We start from the raw sequence: 13,697 nt of genomic DNA, 5'->3' as shown, positions 1-13,697 counted from the left end.
CAGTATGTAATTTCCCTGGAAGTCTATCAAAGTTTTGCGTCAAGTTTTAATTTCAGCAGCCGTTTTCTGCCCTTTGTGATCTGAACAAGACCTTTCAGGTTGCTGAGGAGTGCTGAGGAGTCAGGATGTGTGGTTCATGGGGAAATGCATGTTGCACTGCAACCAAAACCATTCCCAGGGTTGTAAAGCCCTGAAGCAGCCTGCCAAGGGTAGTGGTAGAATCCCCATCTCTGGGAGGATTTCAATGCTGTGTAGATGTGGTGCTGAGGAGAATGGTTTAGTGGTGACCTGGCAGTGCTGGGTTAACTGTTGGATTCGATGACCTGAAAGGTCTCTTCCAAACAAAACAGTTCTGTGATTCTGTGATTTGCTGTCCTTGCCCCTCTGAAACAGTTTCTGCCTCTTGAGCAATGTAAATACTTGGTTTTGACAGGGTATTTTAATGATATATGTTGTTCATATGAATTACTAAATTAGTCTTAACTTCCACTGCTTGATGCAATTGATCCACCATCCTTGCAGAGCTGAAAGGGACTGCAGAAATTCAGTCCAAAAAGTGCCATAGGACTGAGTAGTTGCTCAGTCAAAATTGCTGTGTTTAAGTGTAGAAATAGTTCTGTATAGAGGCCATGAGCTTTATGGAAGTGCGGTAACTCCATGTCTAACATGAGCTAAAGGTTTAGTTGCTATTTCTGGAGAGCAGCAATTCCAAAGGAGAAAGTCGTATAAAGTGAGAAGATGGTGTTTAATATCTTGTGATTGTATTTTGGGTACTACATTTTCATTTGCTCTGAATTCAACAGTGGATCTGGAATCTTTTTAAAGTTACATTGATTTATGACTGGGCTGTTCTTCTGGGTTAGTTTTTTTTAGTAGATTCTCACAGACTCTTAGCACTAAACTCCCAAAGGATTGTATACTGCAATAGACTTGGCTGATAAATGGTTAGAAGGGAAAAGTTTCTTTCACCACAAATATTGATAGCCAGGCTCAGAGATAAGTGCAATACTTGTGTATGCAATGACTTGGCCAGTGCAGTGCGTATTTCAGAGCAGTATATATGAGGTGGGACAAAAATAAGGGGGCATGGTGTGCCTCTCACAGCTGGCACTGCTGCACCCTTTGTTCCTAGGTTATTTTTCCCCTAACCCCAGTGTGTTGGGTGGATTAGAGTCACAATCACATTTTTATGTGAAATGAAAACTTGGCTTAGTTAAGGTCATGTAATGCAGATTGGAAAGGCAGATGAAAATAATAGTTTAGATGCAGTTGGATATAGTCTATCATTATTTCATACTACCTCAGGACATAGCCAGGGCATGTGTTTTACTGTAGTTCTGTACAAAGGGACAGTTCTGTGAATTTGGAAGACTGTTGATCTCAGAATCAGAAGAATTTGCTGCTTATTTAAATTTATTTTTATTTTTAACCATGTTATTACATGTTCAATTGGTTGAGAAAAACTTGGTTATAAAATACAATGTAACTTGAATTCCTTCGTGGAGCATTTCCTTTCCAGTACATTTATCTCGTCGTAGCATTTCATTTCCATCAGGGTTTTAAAAAGACATTTCTAAAAATGAGAAACCTTTGGTCTATATCTCTTTAGTTTCTCATCACCAGGATTTAATCTTAAAGTTTCTAAACCAATTGATTGTTCTATCATCATGATAAACAAATGAAAATACTTAGTCTGATGATTTTTTTTGTTGTGTAAAGTGAATTTAAGTGGAGCAGCACCTTCTGTATCTCAGTTTTCAAGCTCCATCGTTAAAGTTAATGCAAAATAAAGTTTAAACAAAGAAAAGCAAACACACAGTTGGATGTAATTTAAACCACATTTTGAAGACTGTGTTGGCTGAGTGTGGATTATATTCCAGTATTGTTTTCAATAATAGTGTTACCATGGAAATGAATGCATATGCATGTCCAGGACCCCTCTACACACTGATGTACAGCTATGGCATGCTTAGAGTACTTCAGTTGTCTCAGCTGGCTTGGGTAATGTCTTCTCAACTTCACCTGCTACTTCTAGATATTTTCATCATATCCTGTTATTGCATCCTTTCTCTGCCTTCTCTCTCAGCACCCCAAAATACCATTATTTGTACCTTGTGCCTTTTAGATGTGCAGGTATTAAATTGAATATTTTGTTGAGGAGTGGGTGATGAAAGCAATGATTCCAGTGTAGGGAAACCAGATAGCAGAAGGGTGAAACAAAGACTAGCTTAGACAATTGGTTAACATAATTGAGTTGTAAACACACAGTCCCAGTGTTTCTCCAATAATGTGGCTTGTGGGTGCAAGCCACTCTTTCCAATCATTGTTCCATTTAGGTTATACAATGTCAGAGTAAGACAGTTCATATTTCTGTTGGTAAAAATTTGTAGAGGAGAAGAGAGTGTGATGGGGAGTGGGGGTCTGTAGGTATTCATACAATTCCACAACAATTACTCTGCAGTTCATTTCAGAAGTGATCCAAAAGTGCAATGAGATAGTGGGTTTGTATTGTGAATCTTGGACTGAATTATAAGCTTTATGTAGAATCATAGAAACATTTTGGCTGGAAACAACCTTTAAGATCGTCAAACACAAATATATATGTAAAAATACATATTAAAATAAAAAAAAAAACCCAAAACATAAACTATTAGTTGCCTGAGAACAAAACCTTCATAATGCTTTGCCATTGTAAAAGATATTGTAAATATTCTGCCGAACTTTAAGAACAGTCAAGCATTTTGCAATATAGAGGTCTGAATTGCAGCCTGCTGATCAAATGCAATTCATAGCAATGATTTGACCTTTCCTAGACCAAATGGATGGGGGTGGCTGTTTATCTCAACATCTATCTCAAGTTTTAAGCAAGCAGCCTTGTCTGTTGAGTGCCGATGGCTAGTTGATGGACCAAAGTACTACTTAGTGTTTTAAATCCGATAGAAGAGCCCTTTATATCTTACAGATGTAGATTATTGGTGGGTCCTCTCAGGTATCCAGCCTAAGCAAAGGCAAAAATCATTGAGCACATTCCATTCTTTTTAGGTTCTTAAACTGCATTTGTTGTTGTGGAATCTGAGTGCATTCCTGTGGTTCATTAAGTGATTGTACTGTCATTTCAGTAACAGATTGTTAATCCATTACCCTCCCTCTGAGGAAAATGGGGCTGTTTAATTATTTTTAAATTTTCTTTCAGTCTGAAGTGCTCTGAGCTGCTATTTTTGAGGTTGGGTCCAAGCAGTAAGTTAGGTGTTCCCAAAGAGTCAATATATAGAGTATTGCTGCAGAGTTTTATCTTCTCTTCATTTGAACAGGACACGATTCTGGCAGAACTGCTGCAGATCAATAAAGAGTATATTGTTGGATATCATGAACATGACTCACTCCTGGACCATAAGGAGGAAGAGGAACTCACTGAAGAGGAAAGGAAGGCAGCGTGGGCAGAATATGAAGCAGAAAAGAAGGTAAAGCTATCTAATCAGATTTACCCACATGAGAACAAACCTCTCCAGATTTAAGTACCACTTACCTTTTCACTTTGTTCTGTGGAAATTAATACCTTATAGGCCAAAAAAAATATTATGGAGAGCAAAACTGACCTGTGAAAAGTGGAGATACTGTGTTTTATTTGCTTTTTCAGTGCTGACCTTTCGTGTGTATTTTCTTTGTTGCTTTGTTGAAAAGTTACTTTCTCTTAATTACACACATATATTTTTTTTCTTTTTCATAATAAAACTCAGATTGGGTCCTGTGTGAAGCCTTTTACCAGTGAGGGAACTTTTCTAGCTTTATTTCAAGTATACAATTGGTTTCAAAATTTTTGCAGCAATCCCACAAACATTAGCAATTTCCAGAAAGGATCTAAAAGTTTGATTTTTATGTAATTTTATGTGTTTTCCCCCATTATTCTCTGTGTGTTGTGTATTTGATATTTAAGCAGGTGATAGAATGAAGAAAATTGTAGATTGGCTACAGGCTTGGGATTTTTTTACTGTGAAAGGGATATGATAACATGGTAACTGGAGGCTAATAGCAGAAAATTCCTGGAAAGGCTAAGCTTACTACTCAGATCTGATCAGTAATCTGGAATTACAATGAGTGGATATTTCAATTGTCACTGACCGTCTTGAGTGAACAAATGACACATGCAGTGTTGGGAGAAAGTTTTGTGTCAGAGAGGAAACAGCTTATAATCCAGTAAGCAACCTCAGCACTAGAAGGATATTAACTTGTTGGAATGGGACTAGAGGAAGCCAGAGCAATGGTGGGAGGACTGGAAGCCCTCTGCTCTGAGGCCAGGCAAAGAGAAATGAGGTTGTTCAGCTTGGAGAAGAGAAGGCTCCAGGGAAACCTTCTGGTGGCCTTTCAGGACATTAAGAGGCTGATCAGAAAGCTGAGGACAGACTTTTGAACAGGGCCTGTTGTGACAGGACAAGGCATGATGGGTTTGAGCTCAAAGGGAGATGTAGACTGGAAAGAAGGAAAAAAAAAATCAGACTATAGGTGGTGAGACCCTGACTCATTTTTTTCATAGAGGTGATAGAAACCCCATCCCTGGAACCATTCTAATTCAGGTTGTTTAGGGCTTGGAGCAGCCTGCTCTACTTGCAGATGTCCCTGCAGAGGGGTTGGACTACATAACTCTTCCAACCAAAACCGTTCTATGAAATTACCCTTTGAGAAATCCATATGGGAGATGAGTTTTATATTCCTGCTAATGAATTATGCATGTCACGTTCTCAAAATGTTATTTCAGTCAGGTCAGGCTCAACAGTGGCAGGTTAGCAATATAAAAAGTGTATCTTTAACAACTTAATATACACTGATAAGGCTTGGTCATGGTTTGCTGGTGTATCAAATAATTCAATTAAGCTAAACTCCTATATTACAACTAGAACTTAGTTTTCTCTCTGATTAAGATATCTTTCTGAACTGAGGTTTGGAAAGAATCTTCAGTTTGCTGAGACTTCATATGCAGCATAGAATGCTTCTCATCATCTCCAAGGGCTGGTTTGCTTGCATATGGTATTTCCTGGGTTGTTGCAGAAGACTGTAAATTCTCAGAGTGTTTCAAACATAAATGTATTGTGTGTTTTTAAGGGCTTGACGATGCGTTTCAACATGCCAACTGGGACCAACATGCTTCCCACAAACTTCACCTCTCAGACGCCGTATATTCCTTTCAATTTGGGTGCTCTGTCAGCAATGAGCAATCAACAACTGGAGGTGAGCAGCAATGCAGATAGCGTAAGGTGTCTGTGTGGCTGTAAGCTCCTCTGTCACAAGTCATGGCCAATGTCATTCTGAAATACCTTGACATTTATACTATTGTACCTTGTTTTTATGCATAGAAACCTATACGTGGGTAGTCTCTCAGGATTCTGGATGATGAGCTGTATCCTTTGCAGATACTAATTACCACATCTAGCTTTCCACCTCCTGGCTGAGAAGGAATGGGAGAGATGCTCTGTTCCCCAGTTATCCCAGCTCCTGTTTTCCCATCTTAGCTGAAGTAGCTGGGACCATTTCTTCCTAGTAAGATGCCAGGCTATGAAGTGCAGGAGCACAGTGCACAGTTGTCTGCTGATACATACTAGTGTTTGATGAAGAGTCTGTGCTAAAGAGTTGAAAGCCTCTATCAAAGTGCAGATCAGGGAGACCTGTGTTGAATAATGCAGCATATGTAGCAGTATTGCACTGAAAAAGGTAATTTACCATAATGGACATTATTTTGAACATATGGAATGAGTTAAAACTGATTACTCTGTACTGAGATTCAGGTGTGTGAGAAGCTAGTGTTACTGGCTTCTGCAAATTGAGAGGAAAAAGTAAGGAATGCCTACATACACAAGGCAAAGATGAATAAAACTTTAAAGAGGTAGGCAAAGGAATGTACTCTCTGTATCTTTGCTTTATAATTGATTTTGTGGCATTTTCTCAGGACCTTATTAATCAAGGAAGAGAGAAGGTTGTGGAAGCAACCAACAGCGTAACTGCAGCAAGAATTCAGCCCCTTGAAGACATCATTTCAAACATAGTGGGTGAAATGGGTGACTGTGGGGTTAGATCAGGAGGTGATAAAAGGTTAAATAACATCAGGCAAAGAAATTACTATTGTATGTGGTCATTCAGCAGATTAATTGTATTATTAATGAAGATCCTTTCTAGTTTATATTTACCTTTATCTCTGCAGCTTGCATTAACCCTTGATGCCATTGAGATCAGAGAATCACAGAGTTAACCAGGTTGGAAAAGACCTCTAGGATCATTGAGTCCAAGCTGTCACCTAACCCTTCTAATTAACTAAACCATGGCATTAAGTGCCTCATCCAGCCTCCTTTTAAACACCTCCAAGGGCGGTAACTCACCACCTCCCTAAGCAGCCCATTCCAATGGGCAGTCACTCTGTGAAGAATTTCTTCCTAATGTCCAGCCTAAACCTGCCCTGGCACAGTTTGAGACTGTGTCCTCTTGTTCTGTCACTGGGTGCCTGGGAGAAGAGACCAACCCCTGTCTGGCTACAACCTCCTTTCAGGTAGTTGTAGACGGTAATGAGGTCTCCCCTGAGCCTTCTCTTCTCCAGGCTAAACAACCTTAGCTCCCTGAGCCACTCCTTGTAGGGCTTATGCTCCAGCCCCCTCACCAGCCTTGTTGCCCTTCTCTGGACACAAAGATGACATAGAACCTTAGAGGACTAGTGGTTTAGATTTATCATTGTTTGCTATGCTCTGAAAAAGCTGTTTTTCTCCAAATAAGAATACTAATTAAACACAAACATGATGCATTTCCTGTAGCTTGTCCCTGCCAGTGTATCTTGGGCTGCCACCTTACTCAGCTTGCTGAATATAGTCTGAAGGTGGAATGCCTTCATTAGCAGTTTGAAGAATTAGTAACTCACAGTTCTAATTCTGGTGAAGTATCGTTTTAGATTGACTGGAAATTGGGCTGTGTTGTAACTTGTGATGTAGCTCTGGTCTGAACATATGCGAGACCTCAGTTAGCATTGTGCTGCTGTTAAAATATGTCAATAAAATTTAGGAGTTTTTTTTTTTACTTTTCAGTGGAAAGAAAATGTGACACTCACAGAGAGCCAAGTACAGGCCCTGGCACTGAGCAGGCAGGCGAGCCAGGAGCTTGATGTCAAGCGCCGAGAAGCCATCTACAATGATGTCCTCACCAAACAACAGATGGTAAAACAACATTGGCTGTCCATGTTCAGTGGATGAACTTTGCATGTCATTGTGTTCATAATGTAGTTTAGGTGCATAAATAGGTACTTGGAGAATGTGTGTTCAGTGGGAGAAGTGTTTGCTGGCGTTGTGTAAGAGTCTACATGAACCTGAGGAGATGGTTCTTGTGCAGCAGATAGGGTTGCACTGCTCTCAGCCTTTTTGAGGGAGACTCTGGAAAGTTAATTGTAGAAATATACTCACCAGATTTTTGTGGGAGCATTTTGTTTGAAGGTCATGAGGTTTAAAGAGAAATCTGACACCTGGAGCTCAGAAAGCAGCTTAGGAAAAACACATCTTAGAAAGGTCTATTAGTGAGGCTTTAGCTCAGAATTATTTTGCAGAATCTGAAAGTTGCCCGAAAATGTCAGTGAAAAGAATTTTGTCTTAGACAAACAAACATTTAGTGGCAATCTGTGTGCAGGACTCTCAAAGAGAGATAAAAGGTACCTGACAAATAATGTTGTGAGTTATACCTGGAAATTATGTCATGTGTTGCTGTGGCAACTTAGCTACATGCTGCCCGCAAGACAATAGGCAAGTCAGTGAGGGAGCTTAGCCCTAGGTAGTGTTATTAAATGGTTTCTACAGTAGTCAGCTTGTGAATACCATCACATTAGTGCTGGTGATAACAATGGTGCTTTTTTCCTTCAGCCATGCTGTCCCTAACAAATTGATTTGAGCTCTGAACTTGATACTTGGGGTGCTGAGGCGGGTCAGGCATTCACCACATCTCTGCTTTCTCTTCACAGTTGATCAGTTGTGTTCAGAGGATACTCATGAACAGACGACTACAGCAGCAGTACAATCAGCAGCAACAGCAGCAGATGTCTTACCAGCAAGCAGCAATGAGTCATCTCATGATGCCAAAGCCTCCCAGTTTAATCATGAATCCTTCCAACTACCAACAGATAGATATGAGAGGAATGTATCAGTCAGTGTCTGGTGGTTTGCAGCCACCACCGTTACAACGAGCACCACCCCCAATGCGAGGCAAAAATCCAGGGCCTTCCCCAGGGAAATCAATGTGATTTTGCACTAAAAGCCTAAAGGATTGTTAAAATCAGAGAAAGAACTTTTATTTTTTTAGGAATCAATGGCTTAACAGAACTCAACTGTAAAAAAAAAACTTAAAAAATAGTTTGGTCCCCTTAAATGCCATGTTCCATATTAGTGTTTCAGCTTTGTTTAAGTAGGACATAACGTTCTCCCTGCTGTCAGTGATGTTGCCTAGAATCTTCTTACATATGTTGAGTACAGGAGATAACAAGTTGTTTTCAGTGAAAACAAGTCCTCCCATAACAGTAGCATCTCCACAGGTTTCCTGTCTAAACTCCTACGTTTGCTTTTAGTAGCTCCGAAGCTGTCAGCAGATGGGAGCAGCTTAGGAAGGACCACAGGTCTGTATGCTTCAGTTTGCCACATGTGAATTGGAAACAGCTGAGTTCTTGATTAGAGTTGATTCCTCAAATTATGGAATATTTTTCTGCCTAGCCATTTCTTGATACTAGTGGGAATATTCTAAGGGAAATAGTCTAGTTTCCTTTTGACTGAGGTCTGGACTCATATTCTGTCATCTATGCTGAATGAAACAGGAACTTAAAATACTCTTTGAAACAGAATTTGAGTGCAATATTCTTAAATACTACTGCTCTGAAACTCCTCAGTTGTGCAGTGACATCAAAACTGTGTGTACAGCCTTAAACAGTGACCTGGGGAGGTAATAGTGCTTCCCTGGTCCTCTGCCATATTTTGTTTGTTGTTCCATCACATAAAACTGAAAAGGGTGATCCCAGAGGTGGAGATGTTTTTCCTTCACACACTGATTTATTTTATGGGGGAGTCCAGTACAAAGCACATTTCTGTTAACTCCTTAATGCTGGTGCTACTGTCTCTTCCCATTGCCGGCAATGGGAGACAGGCCAAGAAATTAAATTCCTGGTATTTGGGGGTTTAAAGTGGTGGTAGTGTCCAGGGTCAATCTCTGTCAAACAAACATCTTTATACAATGGCAGAACCACTGCTGATTTAAAATCCATACAAAGAAAGTGCTGTAGCAACTTCCCGAGCTGCCAGAACAGCGAAATCTCTTTTTCTCTATTAGATAGGAGTTTTTGTTATGTACTCCTCCCCACTCCCTCTCATTTGTGTGAAGACAGGGTTTAGTACACAGAGGGCTTGATTTTTTTTGTTGGTTTGTTTTTGTTTGTTTTGATTTTCTTTTTTCTCTTAATATAGACCATTTCTGGTCTGTAGTCAACCGATTTCTGGTTGCTTTGATTAGCACTCTTTACCCACACTTTTTGTGCTTGTGAAGATGTAATTATACCCAAATAGGGCTTTTCTTTGAGTATAGTTTGGGTTGATTCTTCCCCCACCTCTCATTAAAAAAAAAAGGGGGTTATAGTTTGGGGGTAAAAGTGAGAGGAATGTTTGAGGCAATGGTGTATTGACTACAGAGAACTCTGGAGAAGCAGGCAGATGGAGGCACTGGCTCCAGGTACTGCCGGACTCTTCTGACATGAACTGAAATTGTTATGGTTGCTGGGAGGTTTTTTGCAGGAGTTTGTGGAGTTCTTGCCCTGAGAGGACAAGTGGGTTTTGCATCTGAATACACAAATCTTAGGTGGTATTTCCTTTTGTGCTTGACACTTGGTTTGTGATCTGAACAGAGTTGGGTTGTTGTTAACACATTGCTGTCTTGGACTCTTTTGTTACAAGATACCACAGGAGAATCTCCGTATGTTCTAGTGCTTTGCCACCTCTACAGTTCAGTTTAATTTCAGAGGAGGGGAGCAAGTAGAGACCTGTTCACACTAGAAGAAACAAAACGTGAGACTTTTGAGACAAACATTGGAAGGCAGTTGTACTCTGAGCAACTCTCACGGATGCTCCTACGTATCGTGAGTAAGAGAAATTCTTTCTACCAAACCTGGGAATGTTCAGTGGAGTTTTACAGTAACTCAAAGACTTAAATGTGGAAGTTTTAGGCAACATTTAAAGGCATTTTTTTTTTCATTCTGGACAAACCTCTGGGTAACAGAAGACTAATGCATACGCAGAGATCAGACTAAGCATTGAAATTAAACTTGGACCACTTTGCATACGCATTTCTCACTTGACATTTTAGCTACTTAACAATGTGCTTTGAGTATAACATCGAGCTTTAACCAATATTTAAGGACGGAACATGCATCAATAAAATGATAAAAGGCTCATTTTTATATTTGTTTTAGATGTTTTAACTAGATTAAATGGCTTAAGATGACAAATAAAAATGTTGCTTGTAATACAGTTTTGCCTGCTAAATTCTCCACATTTTGTAACCTGTTTATTCCTTTGGATGTAAAGCGTTTTTGCTTAGTATTGTGATATTGTATATGTTTTGTCCCAGTTGTATAGTAATGTTTCAGTCCATCAACCAGCTTTGGCTGCTGAAATCATACAGCTGTGAAGACTTGCCTTTGTTTCTATTAGATGGCTTTTCAGTTCTGTATTAAATATCCTAAGTACTATAGAAAAGATGTCCCCTCTTCCTATAAGGCTGTTTTTGTAATATATATAAGGACTGGAAATGTGTTTTTAAAGAGAAGAAGCATTCAAGTATGACGATATACTATCTGTGTTTTCACCATTCAAAGTGCTGTTTAGTAGTTGAAACTTAAACTATTTAATATCTCATTTAATAAAGTGACCAAAATCCATCAATGTGCCTTGTGCTGCATTCACCATACCTCATTAACTCCACAGGTGCATGGGCTGAGAACCTGCCATTGGAGAACTGGGGAGTTCAAGCTCTCCTCTTTTCCCTACAGTGTGGTGCCCAGTACTGGATGTAGCTTTTAATTTCATTCAGAGAAAGTACTTGTGCTCTAGGTTTTCCTGTTAAATCAGTAACAGCAGCTCCTGCAGCCAATCTGTCTGTTAAAAATCAAGAGTGATTTCTCACTCAGTGATGATAAATGAAGAGCAAGGTGAGGTTCTGCTTGGTCAGATTAGAATAACCTGCTTGGCTCTTTTAACCTCATCATTGTACTGCTCCCTTTCTTAGCTTTAAATCCCACTTGTTGGAAAAAAAAAACCCTTCTCCTAACGAAAAAAAGGTATGACTGTGTTTTAAATCTGTCTTAATGTTCATTTCCTCCACTTGAATCTGTGGCCTGTGATGCAGCCGTGTTACAGCCCTGGGTGTGTCTGCTTGAGGAGGTGCTGTTTGCCTTGCTGTTAGCTGAGAAAGGGCAGATGCCATGGAAATAGTGACTGATGTGGAAACCATCAGTGTACTACAAATGTGGGCAACATGGGTTTAAATACATCAATTTGATTAAAACTTTGATAGAGGGCACTGGGAGGCTCTCGCACATGGTGGAGGCTGAGTGTTGGCTGTTGGAGTTTGCCTGGGGAGTGTCCTGGGATGAGACCCCCCTCTACAGAACAGGCCTGCAAGATGCTCCAGCAGTCAATGCTGATGTTTTGAGGTGTCATGTGCTAAATGCTAGACTTGTGGGTTGTCTTGTCCTGACCTTATTTACCCTCTGAGCAGAGTAAATAAAATGAGTCAGTTCAAGCAAAAGAATTTTTGGTAAATCTTAATTTTTGGAAAGACAAATGTCCTAAATGTTCTCAGCAGGAGATGTTTGGAAAAGTGCTGGTGTTGCAGCATAGAATGGTTTGGGTTGGAAGAAATCTTTCAAGGTCATCTAGTCCAAGCATCAGCCACGTAAGCATGTAGCATCTGAATTTCCTTTCCTAGACTGGCTCAGTTATTGAAATAACTTGGTGTACTTCCTCTCTGCTGTAGAATATACCTTGGAGATGCATGCCAGAGCACTAGCAGCATTCGACCCTAGCATGTGTTTGGGATAGCTGTGCTGCTGTGAAAGGTTGAGAGCAAGATGTGACCTCAGGTTTGTGTCTCGGGTGTGCTCTGCCCTTCCTCTAGTGATCGCAGGCTGGGTGCTTTGCAGTGAAGGACCTGGAGAAGCTCCTGGTCTACTGTGGGTATGCGTTGAGTTCATCCTTCTGTGCATCACTCTAGGTGACCTCCATGCAGACAGCTACTGCACAGCAGGCACATAGAAGCCCTTTTCCATTCAGTGGCAGCTGCTGTACCTGCTGTGCCTGGTGATGAGGTGGTGACTGAAGGAATGTGTTGGAAAAGGGCTGAGGCTTGACATGGGGAGAAGGGTGAGTGGCTCTATGGGGAAGGTGGGATCACTGTGGGATCACTCCTTGAGTCTGTGCTCAGCCTCTTTTGAGATCTGTCTCAAGCATCACATTGGCTTTGTGTTTCATGTCTGGTGTGCACAGAAGCTGTGGGAGACACTGGCTGTGGAACAGCACTGATAGGTGGGGTGTTTATCAGAGCTGACCTAGGGAGGGCAGGTCTTGCAGAACTCAGCCACACAAAGCATGGTTTTCCTTTCCATGGGTTCTTGCCAGTGCTTGTTGGTGTACTCGTGAGCTTGCCATGTCTCATGTGGTGGTCTGCCACACTTGGTCATGGGCATCTTGATGTTAAATGCTTTTTGTCATGGTGAAGGAAGAGCCTGAGACCCCTCAGTTAAGTTGGCTTTGCAGATCTTTCTCAAACTCAGCCAGCAGCAGGCACAAGACTCCATCCTTGCTAGTGTCCATTAACTTTCAAGCACAGATTTTGTGGTTCATGTTGCATGACTTTGTGCTCTGTGGGTAAATTCCTTTCTACAATTCCACAGCCCCCCTGGTGGCAGGTTGTGTTCTGTCTGTACCTTAAAAAGCAGGATCACCAGGAAGCGTGTTTAGCAGCTTCAGCCACGAAAAGTGCTTTTCCCATGGTGCTGTGTCCCCCCTCCCTCCTGAGCATAGCATTGTTCCTGCCTTTCTGTCCATGTCTCCACCTTTGATGGCTGTCCCAGGTGCCTGGAGTGCCTGGAGAAGCAGCAGCACATGGCATCCGTGTTTGATGGATGCTTGCCCATGAATTAAATTCAGCACAGATCTCCACAATGTTGTCTCTTATTGACTGGTTTTAGTGAGGCCTTGGTGTTGCTCTCACAAGTGAGAGATGATTCACCCATATATGTGGTAAAGAAATGATACTGAGATATCAGGTAAGCCAGATTGTACCCTCAGTGTACTCTACGTCTTCTGGCTTAGGGAGAGCACTCAGTAACCTCACTTTATTTCCCTGCAGCGCCTTTGTGATTGTAAAGCTTCTTGGATGGAGCTGAAGCTAGACTTGGCTCTGCAGAGGGCTCCCCTGCCTGGAGAGTTTCAACCAAGTCCCCAGCTACAGGATGAATCTTGACTGTTGGGTTGTAGGAGAGGACGTCGTCCTTTGGATGAGGTACCCAGAGTCATCTTCTACTGTGGTGCTTTCAGACCTGTGGCTTTTTCTGTGCAAAACAGCAGTGGAGAGTGAAGGGCTCAGCAGTGTGTCCTGCAGACCACAGCCATCTCCTGCAGCAGCCAACTTTGCCTTCCCTCTGG

General features: G+C 41.2%; 1 protein-coding gene across 3 annotated transcripts in view; it reads left to right on the top strand.

The window, feature by feature from the left end:
• The window catches only part of ATRX (ATRX chromatin remodeler), an 85,843-nt gene extending 74,913 nt beyond the window's left edge, over positions 1–10,930 (top strand). For all 3 annotated transcript variants that reach the window (XM_064159377.1, XM_064159376.1, XM_064159378.1), the window contains 5 exons: positions 3,312–3,461; positions 5,098–5,223; positions 5,939–6,034; positions 7,059–7,187; positions 7,979–10,930. In XM_064159377.1, the coding sequence (XP_064015447.1) occupies positions 3,312–3,461; positions 5,098–5,223; positions 5,939–6,034; positions 7,059–7,187; positions 7,979–8,257 (780 nt within the window). In that variant the 3' untranslated portion in view covers positions 8,258–10,930. The remainder of the gene's footprint in view (positions 1–3,311; positions 3,462–5,097; positions 5,224–5,938; positions 6,035–7,058; positions 7,188–7,978) is intronic.
• Positions 10,931–13,697: the final 2,767 nt, after the last annotated feature.

This window comes from Pogoniulus pusillus, chromosome 19 (assembly GCF_015220805.1).
Source record: "Pogoniulus pusillus isolate bPogPus1 chromosome 19, bPogPus1.pri, whole genome shotgun sequence".
Taxonomy (NCBI): Eukaryota; Metazoa; Chordata; class Aves; order Piciformes; family Lybiidae; genus Pogoniulus; species Pogoniulus pusillus.
This window is presented reverse-complemented; position numbering and strand designations above follow the sequence as displayed.